Genomic DNA, 25,605 nt, shown 5'->3' with positions numbered 1-25,605 from the left:
ATCTATGGCCTGTAACAGGGAGAGAGAGCACACAGGCAAGGAAGACACTCAGAAGCTACAGAATAAATAAACCAGCAGTTTTGCTGGCTTCTAGATAGATATTAAATCAACAAAAGCATCTTTAAAAGAAAAGAGGTAATCCCTAGAGTTTTTTGTTTTTTTGCTTTAATCCTATGAATTTTTAAATAATACCCTGTCTTAGAGTTGTACTTTCTTTCAGGAATCTCAGTAACCTTCTCCAAATCCAGCTAACTGATGTCAGGCCAGAGGGAGTCCTCTGGGGGTATCTCAGGAGTGCCATTGGCACCATAAAGTGTGCTGACCCTAGAGGCAGGGATTATACCATTTATAAAAAGGCAAACCGAGTTCCTGGTATTTTATTGGACAACCTTCCGTAATTTCCCATTATTCTTTTTCATTTTCTAGCTTGGATATGTCTTCTTCAGACAAGATCTTTGCCTCCTCCTTTATAATAGTATCAATGTAAAAACTTCAGAGGAAAAAAAGAATTAATGATATGAATGGCTGTTATTTAAAGAGTGCTATGGATATGCCAGACACTGTTCTAAATGCTTTACATAAATTACCTCGTCTAGTCCTCTCAATAACTCAATGTGGACAGAGCTCTATTATTCCCATTTTACACATGAGATGATCAAAGCCCAGAGAATTAAGAAATTTGCCTAAAGTCATTCACTAGTCAGTAGCAGAGCCAGGATTTAAATTCAGACTGGCTGGTTCCGGAGCCCAAGCTTCTCATCACTAATGAGTCCAACCTCCCCTGATGGCATATCAGCATTTAATGAGCCTGCTACACACCAGATTGTGCCCTCCTTCCATCACAGGGCCTTGGCACATGCTGCATCTCTTATTCATTCTTCAGTTCTCAGCCTAAATGTTGCTTCCTCATATGGCATTCCCCAACCCATAATCTAAACTATGCCTCCTTACTTCTTTCCTTTATTGCAATTATTAAACTTGGAAATGACATATTTATGTGTGTGCTAATGTCTGTCACCTCTTACACTTGACTGTCCGTGAGAATAAACATGGTGCTTGTTTTATTTCCATATGCATGCAGGAGGCATTCAATGAATATTCATTGGATAAATGAATGCATGTAATAGTACATTTAATCTATAAGGTTAAGCTATAATCCTATGAGGCAGACGCTTTTCTCCCCTCACCTTAGACGTAAAGAAATGAAGGCTTACAGAGGTTTAGTAAACTGGGCAAAATCACTAAGGGAGTAAATGCCAGAACTACTATTTGAAAACAGGTCTTTTCTGATCTCAGAGCTCATGCTTTGAACCTGTGCACTGTATTCCTTCCTGTGAAGCCCTATAAGGGACGCCTAGAAAAATGAGGCACAGTGTCTGCCCTGAACAGCTCCCTCTCCTGCTGATAGGAGCTAGGTATATATGCAAACCACCATACACAAGGCAATTAAAATTGGCCCACTGCTTCTACAATATCATACCAATATGAGCTATGGAAAAAGGTGGGGAGAAAGAGGAATTTGGGGACAGTCAGGAAGGATGTCCTCTAGCCTTTCCTTACTTAGCCAGTGCACACTTAATCTCTAAGGGTGTGCTCGAATGTATCATCCTCTTTATTAGCACTGGTGTCCATTCATTCCATTTGTTTTAGAGTCTTTACATCTCTGTACGGCCCTGAAATACATTCTGGGGATCCAGAGATGAACAATGTCCCTGCTACCATGGAGCTCATGAGAAAATGTGGCCCATGATATGAGCGCTCAGACGAGAGAGTGCCCCTCAGTCCAGTGAAAGCTGGCCAGGAAGAGTGACATTTTAGTGGAGTTTTAAAGGACAAACAAGATCAGTAAGATGCAGATAGGGAGAGAAGGGAGAATGATTTTCCACGGAGAGGGAGTCATAGGTGCAAAGTTATTGAAGAGCAAGGCAATGTAGCAATTTACAAACCCTATTCAAGTTATCATGAGGCAGAGGGACAAGTTTGGTTGATGAGGCTGAAGAGATTGATAGGGGTCAAATCCTAAAGGGACTCTATTTCTAGGCTAAGAAGTGTGGACTTTATCTTAAGGGAGTCATTAAGGTTTTAAACCAGCTGCTCAGTAGCCATTGTCAGATTTGCACTTTAGAAAGTTCACACTGCCTGATCTGCTGGCAGTAGGTTGGAAGTGGGAGAGAACTGTAGGAAGCAAATAAGGAAGCTATTCCCAAGGCCTGAATGGAGGCAGTGAGTACCAGAATTGGAATAAAGGAGGGTGGATGAAATCTACAGTGTCTGATGAATGGGACTGAGACAGGGTGAGGGATGAGCCAGAAACAACTCATCAGCATGCACAGATTCGTCCTGTGTGATGCTTATTGGTAAGAACTCTACTTCACTTCCTTGCCTCCTAGGCTGGCCCCAGGTAGAGCAGTACTGTTGGTAACCAGAAGGCATTTTTCCAAGCACATACTGTGGACTGTAAGTGTCCTCTGGAAGATAAAAAATAAGTGAGCTTCTGTGAGTTGGCAAAAGTCCCCATTATTCCCTTTCTAATTTTTAAGAATACTTGGTTCTCATCTGTTTATGAAACAGCACAAAATTCTTTAGTGGTGCCACTACCATATGAGGGGCTCATGGGGTTTAAAGAAGAATGAGATACGGTTTCTTTCCCCCAGAGAGCTCACATACCAGTGGGGATGACAAGTAAAGGATAGATGAGGACAGTGTCATTCATGGCTTCATGTCCTAGGTACTAAGACACTCAGAAGAAGAAGCAATTGGCCCCATCAAAACAGGTATGGGTCTTTCCCAGAGCCTGGAAGTTTGGTTCTGGGCCAGGTGGAGAGAGAGCTGGCCAAGGTCACATGACCAGGCTGTGGCAGAGGTTTTATTTGCTGGTCACTAAGCCGAGCTGGAGAGCCAAGCAGAAGGGCAGTCCTCCTTCTGGGACAGGGGTCCACTACAGTTCTATTAATGATAACAGTTATCTTCCCACCACCACCACCACTGCTTGGACATTTAGAAATGCACCAGATACTATATTAAGTGTGTGATTAAACAGTAACTTGCTTAATCTTCACAATAACTTTCTAAAGGATATTTCAGAAGGATATATGAGAACCTGGACTTGCGAATGCAAATAACAGAGACTCAAAAGTGATTATGGGAAAAATGGAATGTGTTCACTTATGTAACTGGGAAATTCAACAGGTGTGCTGACTTCAGACCCAGCAGAATCCAAGAGTGCAGGTGATATGATGCGGACAATTTCTCTGTGTCAACTTTGCTGTGTGTGGGCTGCATTTTGAGTTGGGTTTTCCTCATGTGGGTTTGGAGGTGGACCCTGGCAGCTATATACAGGCTTTGATGGTCCTTCATGCCTAGGATCTTAGAAAGAGAGAGCCATACCCCTTTCCTACATCCCTGTCCATCCCCAGGAAAGGACTCTGGTTGTTTTGCTTGGGTGATGTCACCATTTCTGTGGTAGGAGTCAGGGACATGAAATGGATAGTCCCATCCAAATCACAGTAAGAGGTAGAAAAATTGTGCTTAAGTGGACACAGACACCATGCTTCCAGAAATAGGAGTAAGAAATGCTAGGTAAGGGAAACAAAACTGAAAACAAAAAAATTGTTGTCCTTAGAGTTTTATTATCCCCTTTATACAGTCGAGGAAATGGAGGTTCACAGGGGTGAAGCACAGAACAGGGTCCATGTATAGGTCTCTCTGATGCCAGCATCCTGGATCCTTAACCACCGTGTTGCACTTGCACAGCGTTACTTCGTAGTCTGTGTTCTATCTGAGGAAGGTGGGAAGTTGGAAAACCCCACTCGGGCAGCATCCCAACTCACAAAGAGGAAATAGGCAAGAAAGTTCACAGAGAGAATGGGCTGGTGTGATTACGAAGCAGGTTGCTGCAGAGAACTGCCTAGGAGTCCCAGCCTTCTGTCTCGGCGTTAGGAAACATTTACTGGACCAGTGACGTCAAGGTTCATTGTTGGAGGGGCACCTGGGTGGCTCAGCTGGTTAAACGTTTGCCTGCGGCTCAGGTCACGATCCTGGGGTCCTGGGATCGAGCCCCGCATCGGGCTCCCTGCTCAGCGAGGATCCTGCTTCTCCTTCTCCCTCTGCCTCTCCCCCTGTTTATGCTCTCTCTCTCTGTCCGTCTCTCTCTCCCTGTCAAATAAATAAAATCTTTAAAAAAAAAAAAATTCATTGTTGGAGAGCAGAGTGATGTGAAGGTGGGTAGACTGGCAGAGAAGCTGGAGCTCAGAAGTGTCTTGGTGCCCTCTTTGTCCTTGGGCCAACCCAAGCCTTGTAGAGATTTTCTGCAAGTAGGAGCAGTTGTGTCTTCCATGTCAAGGTGAACGTAGTCCAAGGAGCCCTCCACCAGGAGTTGAATTAAGTGCCGGCTCCATCACTCTGCCACTGTGTGTCTGTCCTTGATGAAAACGTCCCCTCCCAACCCTCTCTGCAAATATCAAATTCTCTGAATGTAAAATGTGGGCAATGAACCCTGCTTTGTCTTGCTCTCAAGGTTCTTTGTGGAATAAGCTTGGCAAAGTGTAAATTGATAGGTGTCAGGGATGTGTTCATTTGTTTGCTTTAATCATGAAAATGAAAATAAAATGCAGAAAGTATGGAGACGGTACCATAAGCTACCGTGTGCCCACCATACAGGATTTAATACCTGCCAGGGCCCTGTCACGCTTGCTTCAGAGCTCTTTCATTTATCCTAAAAGACATTAAAATTAAAGATATACTTGACAATTACCCTTTCCCCGTCATCAGCCTGATTCTGCTCCCCCTTCTCTCTTAAGATACAACCACCGTCCTGAGTCTGTATCATCCTAGTTCACAGAGCAAAGTGAGTTTATGTTCATTTGTTTGCTTGCTTTTTTTGCTCTTTAATTTCCACTGGCGTCCCTAGTTTCCTCTGTTAGTAAATTGAAAGTGCACCTTCTTCCAGCTGACACAGTTTTTGTTATTTCTTATTTATTAATCTTATTAATTTCTGTAACAATCATATATCCAAAACCAAGGCACAGAAAGTCTCACTGGGTCTTATCTCTCCTGGGAACCTTCCCCCCCCTTTTATGTCAATACCTATAAGAAAATAAATAAATATTTTAATAATGTATCCTTCTAATCTGGTGCTTACGCAAAGCCTTACGTCTCTGAGCGCTTGTCCAGCCGTGGCGAGGTCTTATCAGGCCTGGATGCCCCCACCATGCCCAGCCAGCCCGTTGCCCTTATTCTGGTAGCTCAAGGTTTCTAAGGCTGATGTGTCCAGTCAACCAAAGAGGCTTATCTTTACGGGGCAAAGGGAGCCGGATGGTGGCTGGGATTCTGAGACACTGAACAGAGGCTCTGTGAGGTTGCCTGAGTTCCCAGCAGTGATCAGACCTGCTGGCTAGAACAAAGAGGGACATCCTGCTGGGGAGTGTGCGGCCCTGGTGGTGGAGGCAGACAGTCCTGGGTTTGAACGCAGACCTATCCTCTGCTGTATCTGGGGCACACATCCCTCCAGAGGAACCATGCCACCCTGAGCCTGGTACTGCAGTCTTCACATAGGGGAGATTGAAGCACATTCTTTGCAGAATCCCTTTCTCGGGAAAATAGAGGACAGTCATGTAGTACCTACAGTCCTTGACACTTAACTTACCAGCCGTCATGGCTGCTGGGAAGAAGTGGTAAGTTGGGCCATATGGGCAAGCAGAGAACAGGTCAGTGTGGCCCAGAGGGCAAGCATCAACGGAGTGAGAGGGGGAAAAAATAAAATCAAAAGAGAGCAAAAACTGTCCAGCATGAAGGCTGTGTGGGGACCCCGCTGGCAAGTCATGCTAATTAGAATGGAGGCAGGAGGACACCTTTGGGGAAGGGCACCCTGCTCTCAGCCTTGTTCTCAGTTTTCACTGTGAATCCTCTCACTCTGCCAAGTGTCCATACAGTGTCCTGCCTCGGAGGCAGGGAGTCTGGGTTCAGATCTTGGATTTGCTTTGAACTTACTGTGTGACCTAGGACAAGCTGATTGCCCTCTCTGAGCCTCAGTTAAGCAAAAGGGGTGGATAAGCCACTTGACAAGGCTATGTCCTAGTGCTAAAGCATCGTCTCAGCTTGTGACGATGCTTTGAGTGCTCTGTGGAACTCAGGGCTGACATAGGCGAGGCTTCCCTTGGGGCTTTCTGGGCAGCCGCTTCCAATTCTTCTGCTTGCCACCTCTGCTGGGAGTTCTGCTGAGATACTACACGTCCAAGGCTAGTGTGCTTTCGTCATCTTTGACCTGATTCTTGGCAGCCTGGCTTGGAGAACTGATCTTTAAGCCATGCTGTTCTCACCACTTAACTTCACCCTCTGTTGCTTGGCCTTCCCATACTGAAGGGAATAGCTCTCATCTGTCCCCTAGGGGAGGACTTTGCCAAACCCCTTACGCCTTCTCTGACTAGTTCTGTTGGTGCCTAACTTTCTGTCCGGTCTTGTTCATCAGTGGTTCGTGGGGGCATGTTTTATCTGTTCAAGTAGGATTATAAGTGCCTTTTGGATTAAGGCTAAAGTGTTGTTACATGGTGGGCATACTGTGTAATACAAAGAATGCAGACTTGGGGTAGATCAGTTCTGGGTTTGGACCCTGATGTGGAACATACTCCCAGTGTGACTCAGGCATCTCATTTTATCCCTGAGATTTTGTTTCTTCATCTGTAAACATAGATAAATATAGATAATACAATCTACTTAAGATATTATAAGGAGTAAATTAGATAATATATAGTCAATGATTGGCAAAGATGATATGTATATATGAGATGTGTGTGTGTCAAGTAAATTGGGATCCCCTTGATGGGCATGGACTACGACTTTATATATCTTTTTAATCTCCTTTTACATAGTGTCCGCTGGTGCATAGGGTTGCTGAGCTGCACCTGCTTTTATCATAGCTACAGCCAAGGCACCTGGGTACACATAGGTCTCTAGAAATACTGTACAGTGAGCAAACAGCTGTTTAGCCACAAAGGGACTAGCCTTCCTAAGTCTTTGAGTTTCTAAAAACTGTAATCCCTTTCTCCACCTCCTCCTTCCCCTACCTTTCCAATGCTGGGTATAGGAGAAAGGATCCATCCTTACCCTGAGCAATGCACATGCAATGTCTCACATTCTACTCTCTCTCTCTCTCTCTCTCTCACACACACACACACACACACACACACACACACACACACACACGGATACTTATATATATTCATACGTGCACATCATATATTCAGTAAACCTTTATTGAAGGCCTACCAGGTGACCTAACTCTGTTTTTGGCGCTGGGGATATAGCAGTGAATAAAACAGACTAAATCCTTGTTTTTGTGAATTTTATATTCAAGTGGGAGTGACAAAATCAATAAATATAACAAACAAGGAAATTTTATATTACAAGATTGTAAATATTATGAAGAAAAAAAAATAGAGCTGGGTAAGTGGTATTCTCATATACTTCTAGATAGAGCAGTTTGGATGTAGTTGAAATTTAGGAAGGAACCTCATTGAGAGGGAGGTTCAAGGTGAAGCTGCGTTGGATTGAAAGTAGTTATTTTGTTTATCAGAGACATAGGAAATGCAGATGACGATCATTAAAAACTAACTCTATGGATTGAATTGTTAATATCTGTTGGGGTGCTTGCCCAAACTCAGAGACCAGAAACCTACAGATAATAGAAGCACAGACCCCAAATCCTTGCCATGGCCACCTTTATGGATGCAGGCTTCTTCTAGATTGACACCATTGGTTTTGTTTATTTGTTTATAGAGCTTTCTTATTTTTTTTTTTAAATCTAATTCACATACCATGAAATTCACCCTTTTTAAAATATACAATTCAGTGAATTTTAGGATATTCAGAAAGTTGCACGATCATCACAACTAATTCCAGAACATTTTAATCAGTTGGAAAAGAAACTCCATATCCATTAGCAGTCACTCCCATTGCCCCCTCCTCCCAGTCCTGGCCACCACTAATCTACTTTCTGTCTCTAGGAATTTGCCTACTGAGGACATTTCATGGAAATGGAATCATACAATATATGGCTTTTCTGTCTGAATTATTTTGCTTCGCATAATGTTTTCAAGGTTCAGTGATACTGTAGTGTGAATAAGGACTTCATTTGTTTTTATGGTCAAATAATATTCAGTTGTGGGATATTTTGTATATTCATCAGTTGATGGACATTTGAGTTGTTTTCCACTTTTGGGCTGTTAAGAATAATGCAGCCATGAAAATTTGTTTTTTTATGGACATATGTTTTCAGTTCTCTTGGGTATATACCTAGGAATAGAATTGCTAGGTCATATGTTAACTCTATGTTTAACCTTGAGAGGAACTGCCAAGATGTTTTCTGGTATGGCTGCACTATTTTGTATTCCCATCAGCAATGTGTGAGGATTCCAATTTCTCCCATCTTTGCCAACCACTTGTTATTTTTTGTCTTTTTTGTTATAGCCATCTTCATGGGTAAGAGGCAGTGTCCCATTATGGCTTTGATTTGCATTTCCTTAATGATTAATGATGTGAGCATATTTTCATGTGTTTCTGGTTATTTGTGTATCTTCTCTGAGAAAAAATTATTTAAATTTTTTGTCCATTTTTTTAATTGTGCTATTTGTCTTTTCATTGTTGAACTGCAATGCTTCTTTATATATTCTAAATATTAGTCTTGTATCAGTTATATGATTTACAAATATTTTCTCCTGTTTTGTGGGTTATCTTTTCATTTTCTTAATATCGTCCTTTAGAACACAAAAGGTTTTAATTTTAATGAAATCCAATTTATCTTTTTTTTTTTTCCTTTGTTGTACTTTAGGAGTCATAGCTAAGAAATCATCATCCTCTCTAAGGTCCTGAAGATTTGCTCCATTATTTTTTTCTAAGAGTCTTTTAGTTTTTGCTTTTATGTTTAGGCCTTTGATCCATTTTGAGGTTTTATACATATATATATATATATTTTTTTTTAATATGTAAAAATATATATATATTAATATGTAAAAAAATATATATATATACACACACACATACATATTTATGGTGTGAGATAGGGGTCCAATTCCATTCCTTTGCATGTGGCTATCCAATTATCCCAGCATCATTAGCTGAAGAGACTATTGTTAAAGATGACTCACTCTTTCACTCCTGTTGAAAATCAATTGACCATAAATATATGAGTTTATTTCTGGACTCTCAATTTTACTCCACTGATCTGTATCTATTTTTATACTAGTACCAGACAGTCTTGATTACTGTAATTTTGTAGTAAATTTTGAAGTGGGGATGTGGGACTCTTCCAGCTTTGTTTCTTTTTCAGGATTATTTTGGCTATTCTGGGTACCTTACATTTCCCTACCATTCGTTTCCATATGAATTTTAGGAGTAGCTGGTCATTTTCTGCAAAAAATCAGCTGGGATTTTGATGGAGATTGTGTTGAATCTGGTACAAATTTGGGAGTATTTCCATTGTAATAATGTTAAATCTTCCAAATCCATGAACATGAACACAACATACCTTTCCATTTATTTAGGTCTTCTTTTATTTCTTTCTATGATGTTTTGTAGTTTTCAGTGTATAATTCTTGCATGCCTTTTGTTAACAACTGTATTCCTGTTTTACTTTTTTGTTGTTGCTATTATAAATGGGATTATTTCTTAATTTCATTTCCTTATTATTCACTGCTAGTGTGTAAAAATATAATTGATTTTTGTATATTGAGCTTTTCACTTGTAACCTTACTGAACTTGTTTTTTTTCTTCTTTTAGATCTTTGTGTGTGTGTGTGTGTTTTCCTTTTTTTTTTTTTTTTTAAGATTTGATTTATTTGCGAGAGAGAATGAGAGACAGAGAGCATGAGAGGGAGGAGGGTCAGAGGGAGAAGCAGGGAGCCCGATGTGGGACTCAATCCCGGGACTCCAGGATCATGACCTGAGCCGAAGGCAGTCGCCCAACCAACTGAGCCACCCAGGCGCCCCTTCCTTTGTTTTTCTATATACAAGATCATGTCATCTGCAGAGACAGTTTTATAATTTACTATCTGGGTGACTTTTATTTCTTTTTTCTTGCCTAAATACCCTGTCTAGAACATAGTATAGTGCTGAATAGAAATAATGAAAGTCAACCTCCTAGTCTTGTTCTAGACCTTAGGGGAAAGTTTTAAGTCTTTACCTGTACCATTAAGTATAATGTTAGCTGTGAGTTTTCCACAGATGCCCTTTATCAGGTTGGGGTAGTTCTCTTCTATTCATAGTTTAAGTGTTTTTATTATGAAAAGCTGTTGAGTTTTATGAAAGCTTTTTCTGTATCTGTTGAGTTGATCATGTAATTTTTGTCCTTTATTCTGTTAACAGGATATATTAGTTGACTTCATATGCTGAATCAGTCTTGCTTTCATGGGATAAATCTCACTTGGTCATGGGGTATAATCCTTACATGTTACTGGATTTGATTACTATTTTGTTGTATCTGTATTTATAAGGGATACTGGATTGTAGTTTTCCTTCCTGTGGTGACTTTGTCTGGTTTTGGTATCAGAATAATACTGGCTTCATATAATTTGTTCCTTCCTCTTTTATATTTTTGAAAGAGTTTATGTAGGATTGGTGTTAATTGATGTTAACATTTGGTAGAATTCACCAGTGAAGACATCTAGTAACACATTGTTTTGTAGGAAAAGAAAGCAAATCCTTGAGGAAGGACCTCACTCAGTTAGTAGCTCACTGTGTGCATTGTCTCTAATTCTCATACTATTAAAAGCAGATATTGTTAAAGAAGATGTGGTATATATGCACAGTGGACTATTAGCAGTAAAAAAAAAAGAATGAAATCTTGCCATTTGCAACAACATGGATGGATCTAGAGAGTACAATGCTAAGCAAAATAAGTCAAAGAAAGACAAATACCATATGATTTCACTCATATGTGAAATTTAAGAAACAGAACAAATGAACAAAGGGGGAAAAAAAAAGAGACAAACCAAAAAACAGACTCTCAACTATAGAGGACAGACAGATGGTTACCAGAGGGAAGGAAGGTGGGTGGGAGATGGAGAAAATAGGTGAAGGGGATTAAAGGTACACTTATCTAGATGAGCACTGAGTAATGTATAAAATTGTTGAATCACTATATTGTACACCTGAAACTAATATAACATTGTAACTATACTGGATTTAAAAATTTAAAAATAAACAGATAAACTGCAATTGATTAACAAGAGTGATCAATTCCATGAAGAAGAAGGAAAAAAGCAGGTATTGTTTATTTGTTTTTCTTATCACCAATTTTTAAATTTTATTATTGAAGTGTATTATATTAGTTAGGTATACAACATAGTGATTCAATGATTCTGTATACTACTCAGTGCTCACCATGGTAAGTGTAGTCACTACATGTCTCTATACAACACTATTACAATATTACTGACTATATTTCCTGTGCTGTACTTTTCATCTTCATCATTTATTTATTTTATAACTAGAACTTTTTCTCTCTTAATCCCCTTTACTTTTTTTTTTTTGCCCATCCCCCCCACACCTCTCCCATCTGGCAACTACCAGATTGTTCTCTGTACTTATGAGTCTGTTTCTATTGGTTGGTTGGTTGGTTTTGTTTTTGCCTTTCTCTGTCAGACTTATTTTGCTTAGCATAATATCCTCTAGGTTCATCCACATTGTCACAAATGGCAAGATTTTGTTCTTGGCCGAGTAATATTCCATGTGTATACATATATATATATATATATATATATATATATATATATATATACACACACACACACCACATCTTTGTCCATTCATTATCAGGGGTCACTTAGCTTGCTTCCATGTCTTGGTTATTGTAAATAATGCTGCAATAAACATAGGGTGACATATAGCCTTTCATATTATGTTTTCATTTCCTTGGGTAGATATTCAGAAATGCAATTACTGGATCATATGGTAGTTCTATTTTTAATTTTTTGAGGAACTTCTGTACTGTTTTCCGCAGTGCCTGCACAAGTTGGCATTCCCATCAACAGTGCACAAGGGTTCCTTTTTCTCCACATCCCCCTCATCAGCACTTGTTATTCCATGTCTTTTTGATACTAGCCATTCTGACTGATGTGAGGTGATATTTCATTGTGGTTTTAATTTCCATTTCTTTGATGATGAATGATGTTGGACATCTTTTCATGTGTCTCTTGGCCTTCTGTATGTCTTCTTTGGAAAAATGTCTATCCAGGTCCTCTGCCCATTTTTTAATCCGATTGTTGGTGTTGAGTTGTTTGAGTTCTTGATATCTTGAATATTAACCTCTTATTGGATATGTCATTTGTAAATATCTTCTCCCATTCAGTAAGTAGCCTTTTCATTTTGTTGATAGTTTTTTTCACTGTGCAAAAGCTTTTCAGTTTGATGTAATCCCAATTGTTTATTTGTGTGAATATTTGCCTGGGGAGAGAAAGCAGCTATATGATGAGGAAAATGAGGCTCAGAGACATGGTGTAATTTGCCTACATACCCAGTGACTGAGCTAGAGTTCTAACCAAACCTTATGAAAATCAGTGATCTGATTGCCATAATACCCTCCAGGAGGATTGCCTTTGCCCAGGGATTTGATTTCAAGAAGCCTTGTTTCCACTTTATTCCACTGAATATCATAAATAAGCAAGACAAGCAAGATAATATTTACTGTACCAAGCACTGTTCTAGGTGTTTCCTTTATTTAATTCTTATAACAATCTTGTGAGGCAGATATTGTTAACTCCATTTTACTGATATGGAAACCAAGGCTCTCAAAGGAAATGGGAAAAGGAAATAGACAGCTATGATACAAACTCAATCCTTCAGACTCCCAAGTGCAGAGCTTGGTCCTTCTACCCACACCCATTCCTCCAACCTGTGGGAAAACACTGCTCACACATCAGGTGGAGACTGAGCTCAACTTGAAGTAGTTAAGAACCATCCTGCCCATAATGTTTCCTGACTTAATGTCCAAGAGTAAATCCAAGTTGGGGACCTCTGCTTGGCCTCCTCTCCTCTGAGCTTGACTTTGGCAAAATGCATTTTCAAAAGGCACCAAGGAAGAAGAGAAAGACTTGAGGGTCAGACATGGGAAGAGGACTAATATCAGTGTTGACAGGGGATGACAAGTGTTGGTGTTGCTGTACTAAGAGCTCTTCCTTATCAAAAGTTGGAAAGATGGAGTTCATCCTCCTAACTATAACCTCCTCCAAACTGTGACTCAAGACCCAGTTGGGACCAATGAATACCTACCAATTCCATGTATTTGGAAATAGCACTGAACTTTGAGTTGAGAGACCTGTGCTGGGGCCTGGCTGAACTATCTGTGCAGCCTCAGAAAAGTCAATTCAAATTTCCATGGCTCATCTGCCTCCTTGTAAAATGGATTTAATAATACACACCCCTTAGGCAGATTTAAAGAGAACAGAAGACAGCTGTGTAAAAGCCCCCAACACAGTGTCTGATACAGAGTGAGTGCCCAGGAACTGTGTGTGGGATCTCTAGGGGCACTTTCACATCCATAATGAACATTTGGTCTTCACGGCTTCCCTGTGGGGAAGTATCAATAGTATCCAAGCTACAGGGAGGTCAAATAATCTGAAAAAGGCCACATAGTTAGTTAAAGACAAGGTTAAACCTCCAAATCATGCCCTCGGTCTCTCAATGCAACATACTTCTAAGTTACACTTTCCTGCAAAAAAATTCCTGTAACTGGAGTCATTTAAAAATTGATTTTATCTGGGTATTAGGCTGTCCAGTATATAATAAAGATTTAGAAGAAAAAGGCCACAGTTTGCTTTAAAGATCCCAGGAATACAAATTGAAAGGGAGTAATAAGGCATTCCATGCTTAATTCATTCCTTGATTTGAAACCAGAAAATTAGTCTGTGTCTGCTTCGCCCTAAAACAACCTGTTAAAAGATGAACATCTTCCAACTAAGAGCAATGGTCAGTCTAACAGTGTGTTACCATGTAGGTCACTCACTGAAAAAAGAGGAGGGGAAGGGGAGGGACAGACAAGAAGAAGAGAAGGAAGAGGGACAAGAACTGCTGCTAAAGCCAAGACCAGTGCCAACCTGAATTTCCCTTTCAAGAGAGGTCAAGGTCGCCTATTATACTTGATAGGTCAATGAATGAGCTCAGATGGACCATTTACCTAGTTTTGTATGTTAAAATCCTTTGGCATGTTCACTCCTCTAAGGCTTTCAGGGTGGGAAGTGTAAGGATTGTCACGCTTTTGTGTTTTTTTCTTGGTAGGAGAAAATAGGATTTTCGTAGGTGGTTGGCATTCCCTGTAGGTTGCAGCTGACAAGGGGTCCAGACAGTCCTTGAATGCATATCCAAAACTTAGTCCATTGTTTTAAAGAAGGAAGAAAGAACACACCTGAAGGAAACGTAAAGACAAGAATAAATTTTTATTAAAGTACCCCTAGCCCTGCATTCCATTTCTTGTTCACTTGACCCCATCTTCCTGCTCTTCTGCGAGCTCCTGGAAAGCAAGGACCACACTCTACTTCTTAAGTGTTTCTGTCCAGTTAGCAGAGTGCTGGGCACCTAGTAGGTGTCCCACTGCTGCCAGGCGCATGGTGGAAGGAGCAGCTGTGACAACCATTCATTCCTCAGTCGGATATTGGAGATATGCTCGACACACTTTAATTTTAAGTCAATTTCTATTTATTTCATTTTAAATGTCATTACTATAATCATTCATTTCTGAGTCCCAGTGGTGTTGGCACTATGACATTTACAGTAACGTTCATATACCAGTGAATCTGGGGGGCTTTGACAGGCAGAGCAGTGGGTGTCTGGTACTTATTCTAGATTGTTGCCTCTGCCTGAGCTTAGCACCAACGCTGGTTCCAGACTTGGCCTTCCCCCTAGAGCTCTCTCTGCTGGCTTCCCCCACTCCCCTGATTCTTTATCTGTTAGCTCATGCAGCCGGAGGAGTTGAAGGGAGGGCAAGTGGAGGGAGCTGATGTTTGGAGTCCAGCCAGAGACTGCCTCACCTTTGTCCCAGGTGCACCCTCCCAATCATGCCTCAGACCGGCTTGTTTTGAAAGTAGAAACCAGGATTGGAGTCCTTAGTACCATGGTGGTCTCTCCATGCTGGACACTGGAATTAAATATTTATGTTGGCAGAGAGCACGAGTTTCCGCCCAAGTTGGGAGATAAAAAGGTTGGTTTTGGTGCTGGGGAGTAGGTGGGCTGCCCATAGAACAGAGCAGGGACCCACAGGAGCCCCTCCCTGTTCCTTCTCAAGTCTTACTTTGATAGTCCCGATGGCCAGCACCCCGCTGGGGAAAACTTTGGGCATCTTAATTCCATCAGCCAGTTTGCACCAGTACCCTCATTTCACAGGTTGGGAAACTGAGAGCAGAGCACAGTGGAACTTGCCCAGTGCCATGCTGCCTACTCAGTGGCAGAACCCAAATTGGGAGTCCAGATCTTCAGCAAGCAGTTGTGACATGAGACCTGGGGTCAGGAGAGCTGTGTGACCTTGGGTAGGTCACCTGAACTCACTGAGCCATCTGAAAGACAGGAATGATTTCTGACCCTGGGATCAAATGAAATAATGTAAACAAACGATTTTATGTGAAGTGCTGGCAAAACTTTAGCTCAGGGGTCTGCAAACTTCTCTCTAGAGGTCCAGATAGTAAATATTTTAGGCTCTCTGGGTCATATGGTCTCTGTTGCAGCTACTCAGCTGTACCACTGTAGTGTGAAAGCATCCACAGAAAATAGGTTTTAAGAAAATGAGTGTGGCTGAACTCCATTAAACCTTATTTACAGAAACATGCGGCAGGCCAGATTTGGCCATGGGCCGTGGTTTGCTGACCCTGGCTGGAGATGCTTGGAAGTTGTTAGAGTTACTGTTGATGATGTAATAAATGACCCCCAAATTGAGTGGCTTAAAACAAACTATTTGATTACGCTAATGGATTCTGTGGGTCAGGCACCGAGACAGGGTACAGCGGACTTGGCTGTCTTTACTTCATGAAGTCTGGAGTGTCGGCTGCGGGATGAGTGACCTGACTGCTTGGGCTGAAATTACCTGAAGGTTCTTTTACTTACCCAGTGGGGGCCTGGGCTTGGATGACCTGAACACCAGGACTGCTGATGTGCCTGCTGTAGCCTCTCCCTCCCTGTGGCCTGGCTTGCTTACCGCAGGGTGGCCTCGGCATAGCTGGAGGTCTTGCATGGAGGCTCAGGGTTCCGAGCGAGTATGTTTCAGCAAGCAAGGTAGAAGTTGCATAGCCTTTTACGATCCAGAATCAAAAGTTGCACAGCATCCCTTCTGCCGTGCTCTATTAGTCAAAACATTCCTGAAGCCACCAGCATTCAAGGTGAAAGGACATAGAACCCTCACATCTCAATGAGAGCGATGCTAAAGAATTGGGGGGAGGGGGCTCACTTTTAAAACCATTATAGAAGAGATTAATAATTTAAACACACACATCAAATAGTGATGAATGATTACTTAGCACTTACCGTGTGCCAGGCAGTACTTTATTCCTTCGACGTCCCTTTGAAGGAGGTAATATTATCACCCATGCTTTATTTTGTTTTATTTTTATTATCACCCACATTTTAAAGACAAGATACACTAAAGAACAGAGACGTTAATTAACTTGCGCAAGGTCAAAAAGAGTAAGTTGTACAACCAACATTTGAATTCAAGTAGTCAGGCTCCAAAATCTGCTCTAACCATGACACACCCTGCTTTATTTTGATCACGAAAATGAGAATGCTGTTTCTGCTACTAGAGCAGAGCCGGATTAAGAACCTGAGACTTTGGACTGCCTGCCAATAATCTTTAGTCTTCCTGCCAGTAATTGCTTAAAAACATTGCACACCTACTCTGGGTCCAAACTGTTCTGTGCATTTTGAGTAGTCCAAGGGAAGAGGTATGACGTCCAATTTCATTCATAAGAAACCTAAAATGTGGGTGAGGGGATTGAATTCTGATTTAATTCTCACAATCTGATGAGATGGAACCTTTGTCCCATTTTATAGATAAGGAAACTAAGGCCCATGGTTAAGTCACTATTTGCCCAGTAGCTGATAGAGTCTAGCTAGATTCAAAGCCAGAGCAGTTTGATATGCAGTCCCATGCTCTTTGCCATAGACTGCAATGGAGAAAGATCTGGAATGAATAATACCAACTCTTTCAGGGGAAAAAAAAAAAAATCTTCAGTCCCTAACATGTCAGATCTAGCCTATCCTTAGAGGTGATACTGGCTTAGTTTTCTCACTGCAGAGAGAGGAGACAGAGACCCAGAGAAGGGCAGATAGGTGTCCCTGGCCATCCAGCTTTTCAGATGTAGAGCTGGAGCTGGGACTCCGTGTTTTTCCCGCCATGCTGACTGCCGCATTGTGATGGGAATGGCAGGGAGGGGAGTGATGGTAGGTGGGGTGTCGGGCAGTGGGGTGGGGGTGTGTGGGGGGTTTGAGCTAACGGGAAGTTGTTTGCCAAAGCTGTGTGGGGGGAAGGAGCATTTTACAAGACCAGGGCCTCTGGCCTGGAAACATCTGTTTCCCTTCAAGTTAGCGAGGAGACTTTTGCCTCCCCAGAATGCCTAAATCATGTGGCGGCTGGGGAAGAGCAGGCGTTGGTCTGGAGACTTCAAACACATTCTCCTGTACTCTCGGGGACCTGGGCCTGATGTGGGCCTCTGGGGCTCTATCCCTGCTCTTACCCCCTGTCAGATCCGTGAGAAGCTCTCACCGCCAATTAACTTCTCAGTTTCCTTCTCTCACCCCTGCTGCGAGGGGGTCTGGGGGTCTTGGATGGGACCAACAACAGCTTCCTCTCCACCCGCTCTCCTCTGATTTCCACTAGGACAACTTCTTCTGGATGTCTAGTGGGGTGGGGGTGGGGGGTGGGGGAGGGGTCAGAGCCTTGTGCAGTGTCATAATAACAATACTATTGATAATAATACCTGCAACTGTCTCTCATTGAGTATTTGCGCATGCCAGGCATCATAGGGAGCACTTACCCACACCTCTCTTTATTCCGACAACGACCCTATACAGTGGATTTTAATATCATACTTCCTATTTTACAGGTGAGTAAAAGGGCCTCACACAGTCAATAAATGGGGAGCCAGAATTTAAAACCAAATTGCCTGATTCCAGGTTCATGCTTTTAGCCATTCTGTCACTCTATCTCTTATGATGACCCTTCAAGCAAATCCCCTTTTGTTCATTTCACAGATGGAGAAGTGGATTTCCAGACAAGGGAACTACTCTTCATAGTTGATTGAATCATTCATTCAGTCTTTCATTCCTTCTGGAAAGTACTTGCCGAGCATTGCGTGATTTAGGTGTCTGAGCACCAGATGTAGGTGGGTGGATAGAGACGGGCCGAGCCAGATTCTGATGCTGAAGATACATACTCACAGGGGTGAGAGAGAAGCATATGAGCACTGACCCAGGCATGCAATATGTATGGTCACAGGGCACTGTGGGCGGAGAAAGGTTTACTAGAGGAGATGAGGTTTGACTGATACTCCAAGGACAAGGTGGGAAGGGTCAAGTGGAGAAGGGGAAGGATGAGCCAGACAGAGGGTGTAGCATGTGCAAAGGCCAAGAGGTAGAATCCATGTTCTGGAACCATTAGCAGTTGGATATGGTTCTACTATGAAACAGAGTAGGAAGCAGACTGGTAAAACAGGCTGGGTGTGTGGCCAATGTTAATTTGAGGTTCAGTGATACAGTACTGTCTGACGAGTGAAGATCAAGGAGCTGCACTGGGAGCCTATAGGAAGGAGTTTGGATTTAGTCCTGAGGGTGTTGAAGAAACAGAAAAATACTTTGCATTTGTGTAGTCAATCCCAAGGCACTTGCCCCCACATTGAAATTGCAGTACACTAAAGCCATATTGCTTTAGACATCCAGGATCTCATAGGCCACAATCTGTGGAAAACCTGGGACATGAACTCAGTTTTTTTTTTTTTTTAATTGAAGCATAGTTGACGCACTATATTAAATTAGTTTTAGGTGTATGACATAGTGATTCAATAACTTTCTACATTGTGCTCACCATAGGTGTAGCTACCGTCTGTCGCCATGCAAGGCTATTATGATACCATCGACTATATTCCCTATGCTGTACCTTTCACCCCCCACCCCGACCTACTCATAACTGGAAGGCTGTACCTCTTACTTCCCATCACCCATTTTGCTTATCCCCTTACACCCCACCCCTCTGACAACCACCATTTTGTTCTATGTACTTATGTGTGTTTCTGTTTGTTTGTTTTGTTTGTTTCAGACACCTTGGCCAGTATTCTTTCCCCTAAAACAAAGTCGGAGGAAGATTAAATAGCAAGGGTTTGAGCCTGGAGCTTCAGGTTCCTAAAGAGCCCATCCCACTACATACTTGGAGCCACCTCTTTTGTAATAAAAGTATCCGATAGGTGCAGTGGGACCTAAATCAGCCAGTTGTACCATAAGCAGGGTAGTGTATAGAAGGAGCACTAGGGGAGGAGTCAGAAAAGCCAGTGTCTACTCTGAACTTCTTAAGAATCTTTCCTCTCTGGGCCTCCATTTCCCTACCTGTAAATAAGGATATGGAGTTTGGTGCTGGCTCAGGGGTTCTAGTTCGAATTATCAGTGGATCTCAGCCTGCTTCAGTGGGCAAAGAGAAGATGGAAGAACTGAGCAGAAGGTAGCTGGCACCCTTCTTGAATCCCCTGAGGAACACCGAGGTCTGCCTGTGCCCTCTCTCAGTCTCTCTCTGTTCCCACTTTTCACTCTGCTCTATGGGTGTGTCCCTGTGTCTGCTTCTCAGTCTCCGCTCCCCTCCTGCTTCTCCACATTAGGGGCCTCCAATTTCTTCCCCTCACAAAAAGCCCCTCCAAGCCCTGCCTGGTCCCCTAACAGCTTTCAGATGTGTCTCTGGAACAGTTCTACAATTACAGCTGGGACGGGCAGAAAGCGCTTGGCCTTGTGACTTTTGACCCAAGCCTGTGAGGTTGACATCTTCCTCTTTTTCCACCCCTCCGCCCACACCGGCAGGGTGGCCTGAGGCCTCCTCCATCCCGAAGCCTCCACTGACACGTTTGGTTACTCTAATAACACAAATAGAAGCCACCTTTTAGGGAGCAAAGATTGAGCCAGGCCTGCTCCATTGTTGTATCATTGAGTCTTGGTCCCAAACTTGTGAGAGATGGAGAATTTCACCCTACTTACAGAGGCTGAGGCCCAGAGAATACTCAGCCAGCAGTTGGGGAAAGCAAGGATTCTATCCAGGTTTTATAACTTAGAAGCCTAAGACGGCTTCTTCCCCAGCATGCTGTTATTCTTGCTGCTTGGCTAAGCAGAGAGGTGACCCTACACCCTCTTGGTGGAGGAAATGTATTGCAGAAGTACCATGAAAACATAAGTGGCCAATGGGAAAGTAGTGTTTAAAAAAATTTTCCAACTTCTCATGTTTTGAGGCTAATTCACATATTCCATTCACTACATCCTTCCATGTTTCCCTCAGTTGAAATGCATCTCCTCTTCTCCAAGAAAGCATTTTTTTTAAAAATGTGCACTCTTGTACAAATAAGTGCTGTTTACATGGTCTTTATAAAAATCTGCAGCTTACAGGCCACTTCTCACATATCACTCTATGTAATCTTTGAGACAGTCATGCATTATCTCTACAAGTATCCCCATTTTGTTGAGGTAGAAATGATTAAGAAATGAGATGTGATGTGCTCAGATATTTACCGAGTGCCTACTATATATACCCAGTACTGGTAAATGCCAGGGGATTGTTGTACTCAAGCCGTGAAGTATACACCCTCTGGGAGCTGCAGGCTAGGGTTTGGATCTTGCCTCTACCACGTTCTAGATGGGTTGCTGTGAGGGTGGTAACACCCAGTACTGTCCTTACCTCCCTACTCTGCCACTTGCTTATTCTCACATCCTGGATTTTCTTTGTGATCTTATTTCTAACCCCTCTGCAAGGCTTTTTGATCACAACTCCCCCTGTGTAGCACTTAGAGATGCCTGAAGCAGAGAGATGAAGTAAGCACAGAGAAGTGAAATGACTCAACCAAGGTCACAGAGAAAGGGAGTAGAATAGAGCGTGAACCCAAGCCTGGCCATCTCCAAGACCAGGCTCCTTCCTCTGTCACCCCTGCTTCTCTTGACCAAAACGGTACTGGATGTAGTAAGCACTAGAACTGAGCCCCACTCACAATGCTGAGATACAGCAGGAGGAGAGAACACCCACATCACAGTGCTGTTGTTCTTCTACCAAAGGCAGAAGCCAAAAACCCCAGCAAGCAGATGAATAGATTAGTTTCCTTCTGAAGATGGGGCCAACATAGCCCATGTTTAGGCCTCTTAAGACATATATTTTAGGTATAGGCCAGCACTCCAAGCCAGCTAATGAAAGACAAAAGGTGGAATTAGATTTGACAGTGTGGTTAAGTGTATAATCTTTGGATTGAGGCAGACCTAAGTTCTGGTCCCCTGTTGCTACTTACTTAATATGTAATAAGAGGTGAATTACTTGACCTCTTTGGAACCAATGTCCTTATTGGTAAAATGCAATCACAGTATATGAATAAAATAACTCATACAGTATATGAATAAAATTACTCCTGGCACACAGTTAATGCTCAGGAAGTATTTATTAAATGGATGAATGAAAGAACATGTAAATGAGCATGTCCAGCCAAGCCAGATAGCATTGGGGTTCAAACTGCTCTGTCCCCAAGTAATTGTGAGACCATGGAAACATACAAAATCAAAGTCTCAGTTTCCTTATTGGAGAAGTGCAGATGATCATAATCCCTGCCTTCCAGGCTTGCCTACTTGTAAAATAAGAGTAAATGCAGTAAACATTGGGGTGCACATGCCCCTTTGGATCACTACATTTTTATCTTTGGGGGGAAAAAAAAGAGAGAGAGAGAGAGTAAGAGTAAATGCAAAGTGCCTGGCAGCCAAATGGTGCCCAATAATGCTTTATTGTTGCTGTTTTTTTTTCCAAATCTTTTCTCTCGCAGCCTAAGCATCCCTGAATTGTTTTGGCCACTGCTCCTTTACTATGATTTTGTGTTCCACCTTATAACTTCCCGGGCCTTCTCTGAAGTCACAACCCTGTGCCCTGTTTTCTTGTTATGCTGCAGGTTCACTTTGTATGCTGTGGATACACGAGGGAGGCACTCAGAGCTCAGCACAGTGACCCTGAGAACGGCCTGTCCGCTGGTGGATGACAACAAGGCAGAAGGTAGGTGACCCATTTCTTCCCTTCCCAGGTCACTCCCGTATTTCCTCTAAGTTCTACACCCGGTCACTAACCACTACCCCTTTCCTGCCTCATACACCTCTTGGCACCGAGAGAAGAAAGTGAAGGGACTAAGGGGACAGGAGGAACATGGAGCTAAATTAATCAAAGCCATGAAGGAAATTGAGATGGACCAGCAATATCTTAGCCAGTTGAAAGACTTGCTCCTCTTTCATAGCGTTTGTCTATGTTCTGAGGTAGAGGCAAGGAATGGTAGAGAGTTAGAGCCCCATGACTATATCGTGCCCCTTAGCCTAAGCTTTTTAGAGACCAATCACTTTTTTCCACTTCAGTCTACGCTAGAACTGGCATATTAGTGACAGTAGAAGACCACTCCACCACTAAGCCCATGGTAGATAGCATTAGCTCATCATAGCACGCATCTCCATCTAGCCCAGGGGTGGCCTCAGAATCCTCAGCATAGAGCTACAGTCAGTGACTATTGATGAGAGGTAGCATGCAGGATTAAACCTTTCTGCTGCTCCTGGCCCATGAAGTTATAAACATCAGGCAAAGTACCTGAAAAAAAAAAAAATATATATATATAGAACCAACCAATTAGATCCACCATGTACTTAGTTCTTAGCCAACCTGTAGATATAGTTTCTACATCAGGACGGGCAAAAATGCGGTGATAGATTGTGAGTCCTGATGGTTCACTTCAAGTTGAGCAGATGTTTTCTAAGAGCACTGGTGTACAAGCAATGCAGAAGAGACATGTTCTTCACCTTTCAGGAATTCACGTTCTAGTCTCTTTCTCTCTCTCGAGAGAGAGACTGACATTTCTACAAATGGCTCAATAATAAGCTCAATAATACATGCTTTGCGTGCTATCAGACAAGAGGAGATAGTCCTCCTATTGAGGAGCTATCACATCTCAGAGGTGAGGGGATGTGAGATGGTTTCCTGGTCATTTATTATCATCATAATCATCATCATTATTATTATTTTAAAACAACACATGCATGTAGTTAAAAAAAAGAAAAACCAGAGTGGAAATACTGCAAAGTAAATGCTCTTCCCATCCTAAACTTGAGTCTCCCAGATTCTTCTAGAGGCAATCGCTGTTAGCAATGACTTGGGGATGTACATAAATTTTGATTAGAGTCTTCACAGGTGAAAGAATGGGCCTTCCATTCAAGGGAGCAACCCATGATGACTCTAAGTTACATCAATTAATTACTAGGAATGACTGAAGGAGTAGAAATTGCCATGAATTACCATGGTTTTTCTTTGAAAGACTTTTGAATGGAGACCTATTAGACCTGATCACAGAACTGTTTTGGAAATATTACAGAGGGGAGACAGAAGTAGACTGTTGAGATGAGCCCAAGACGGTTGATTTAAGCCTCTACACTTGTTTGGAATTTTATGTTAAATCATGGGTACCAAATGTATGTTAATAATGAAGCTTGCAAATTATGAGCACTAACTTTGTGCCAGGCCCTGTGTTGAGTACTTTACATTCACTGTTTAATTTTGTCCTCCCAGCACATCTCCAAAATAGACCTCATTATTTTCAGCTGATAGATAGGAAAACTGAACCCACCTAGTCAGTGATGTTCAGGAGGGAATTAAGGTCTGTCTGCCCTCGGATACTGCACATGTGAATTCCAGCATGAATGTGCCTTTCTTGCTGCAAGGCATGTTTCCATCCTCACTTTTTCCTGCTGTCCAGTGATCTGTGCCTGCACTTCTCCCCCTTCAGAGATAGCAGACAAGATCTACAATCTGTACAATGGGTACACAAGTGGCAAGGAGCAGCAGACTGCCTACAACACGCTGATGGAAGTCTCAGCCTCAATGCTGTTCCGAGTCCAGCATCACTACAACTCTCACTATGAGAAGTTTGGCGACTTTGTCTGGAGAAGTGAGGATGAGCTGGGGCCCAGGTATGAAGGGGTGTGTGAGTATGAGTGGAGTGGTCTTGCTTCTATCTGATTTTACTGGACCCTTTCTTCCATAGGCTGAGAATGGGCTTTCTCAAATAAATAAGGGTGTCATCCACCTTAGTCATGTCAGGGTTGGAGATGGAAAATGGGCAGGGAGAATGATAGAATCTCAGAATTTTAGCTTCTTGGACTCCTGGAATGTCAGAAAAGAGAGAGACATCAGCGCTCTTTCCCTCAATCACTCCCCTCACCTACCTTCCATCTTCGGTGTTAGAGACAAGAACCTTGGACTCCTGGAGGAGATGTGTCCTAACCAGGATCATGGAAGGGTATAGTGGCAGGGTCATGGCCCCAAATCTAGGGCTCTTCCCACTCTTCCATAAGAAATCTGAGGTTTTCTAGGGGCACCTGGGTGGCTCAGTCGGTTAAGGGTCTGACTCTTAATTTCAGCTCAGGTCATGACCTCAGGATCATGAGATCAAGCCCTGTATCAGGCTCTGCACTGGGCATGGAGCCAACTTGAGATTCTTTTTCTCCCTCTTCCTCTGCCCCACCCCCCGACACACTCTCTCTCTCTCTCCCTTTCTGAAAAAAAAAAGAAAAAAAAAAGAAAAAAAAAAGAAAGAAAGAACTCTGAGGTTTTCTAGAATGAAGTCCATTAGTGACCGTGACTAAATACATTCCTAAATCCAATGTGTATTAAGACATGATTTTTATCACCAGCTGTGACTGTACCAAGCATTGTACTAGGCACCAGGAAGGATTCAAACATAACTAAGACACCGTCACTGTCTTCTGAAGCTTCATAAAGTAGTGTATGAAATGTGGCTGTGTTTCATGCCTTACACCTAACCATATTCATTCATTCATTCATTCATTCATCACTTACTTAGTAGTGCCTCTTACCAGTTGGTTGTTGACCATTCAGTGACAAAAAGGGAGAAGCCCACTGTTGGAGGTAATTAAACAAGCACTGCAAGGAATAGGAATAATAAGTATAATGACAACAGAATAGGGCCCTCTGGGGAGGCAAGCCATAGACATCTGGTCTAGGTAACCCAGGGAAGCCTTCACCAGGGCTGAGACTGAGGGCCACAGAGTGAATAGGGGTCAGACAAGAAGAAGGACAGGAGGATTGGAGTGTTTGGGGCAGAGTGTTGAGCTGGGGGAATCCACAGAGGAGATAATGTTACATTAGGGCAGGGTTTCCTTCAAATTTTCATCATTTGTCTGCCGCTTTTATGATTTTTGACGTATCACCATACCCTAAACACTTTTTATTTTTGGTATTTCTTAGATTCACTTCTCATTGAAAATTTATTTGAAAACACTGTTGTTTTTTTATGAAGGGAAAATTAGCACCATCTACCTTTAATGGAAAATTAATTGTAAATATTTGATACAATGGAAGGGAAACAAA

At 42.3% G+C, this 25,605-nt stretch overlaps 1 protein-coding gene across 3 annotated transcripts in view; it reads left to right on the top strand.

The window, feature by feature from the left end:
- The window catches only part of ASTN2 (astrotactin 2), an 865,697-nt gene that overhangs the window by 825,881 nt on the left and 14,211 nt on the right, over positions 1 to 25,605 (top strand). For all 3 annotated transcript variants that reach the window (XM_021691760.1, XM_021691759.1, XM_021691761.2), the window contains 2 exons: positions 22,136 to 22,236; positions 24,002 to 24,185. In XM_021691760.1, coding sequence (XP_021547435.1) covers positions 22,136 to 22,236; positions 24,002 to 24,185 — 285 coding nt within the window. The remainder of the gene's footprint in view (positions 1 to 22,135; positions 22,237 to 24,001; positions 24,186 to 25,605) is intronic.

The sequence above is a fragment of the Neomonachus schauinslandi genome, chromosome 13, assembly GCF_002201575.2.
Source record: "Neomonachus schauinslandi chromosome 13, ASM220157v2, whole genome shotgun sequence".
In the NCBI taxonomy this organism is placed as follows: Eukaryota; Metazoa; Chordata; class Mammalia; order Carnivora; family Phocidae; genus Neomonachus; species Neomonachus schauinslandi.
This window is presented reverse-complemented; position numbering and strand designations above follow the sequence as displayed.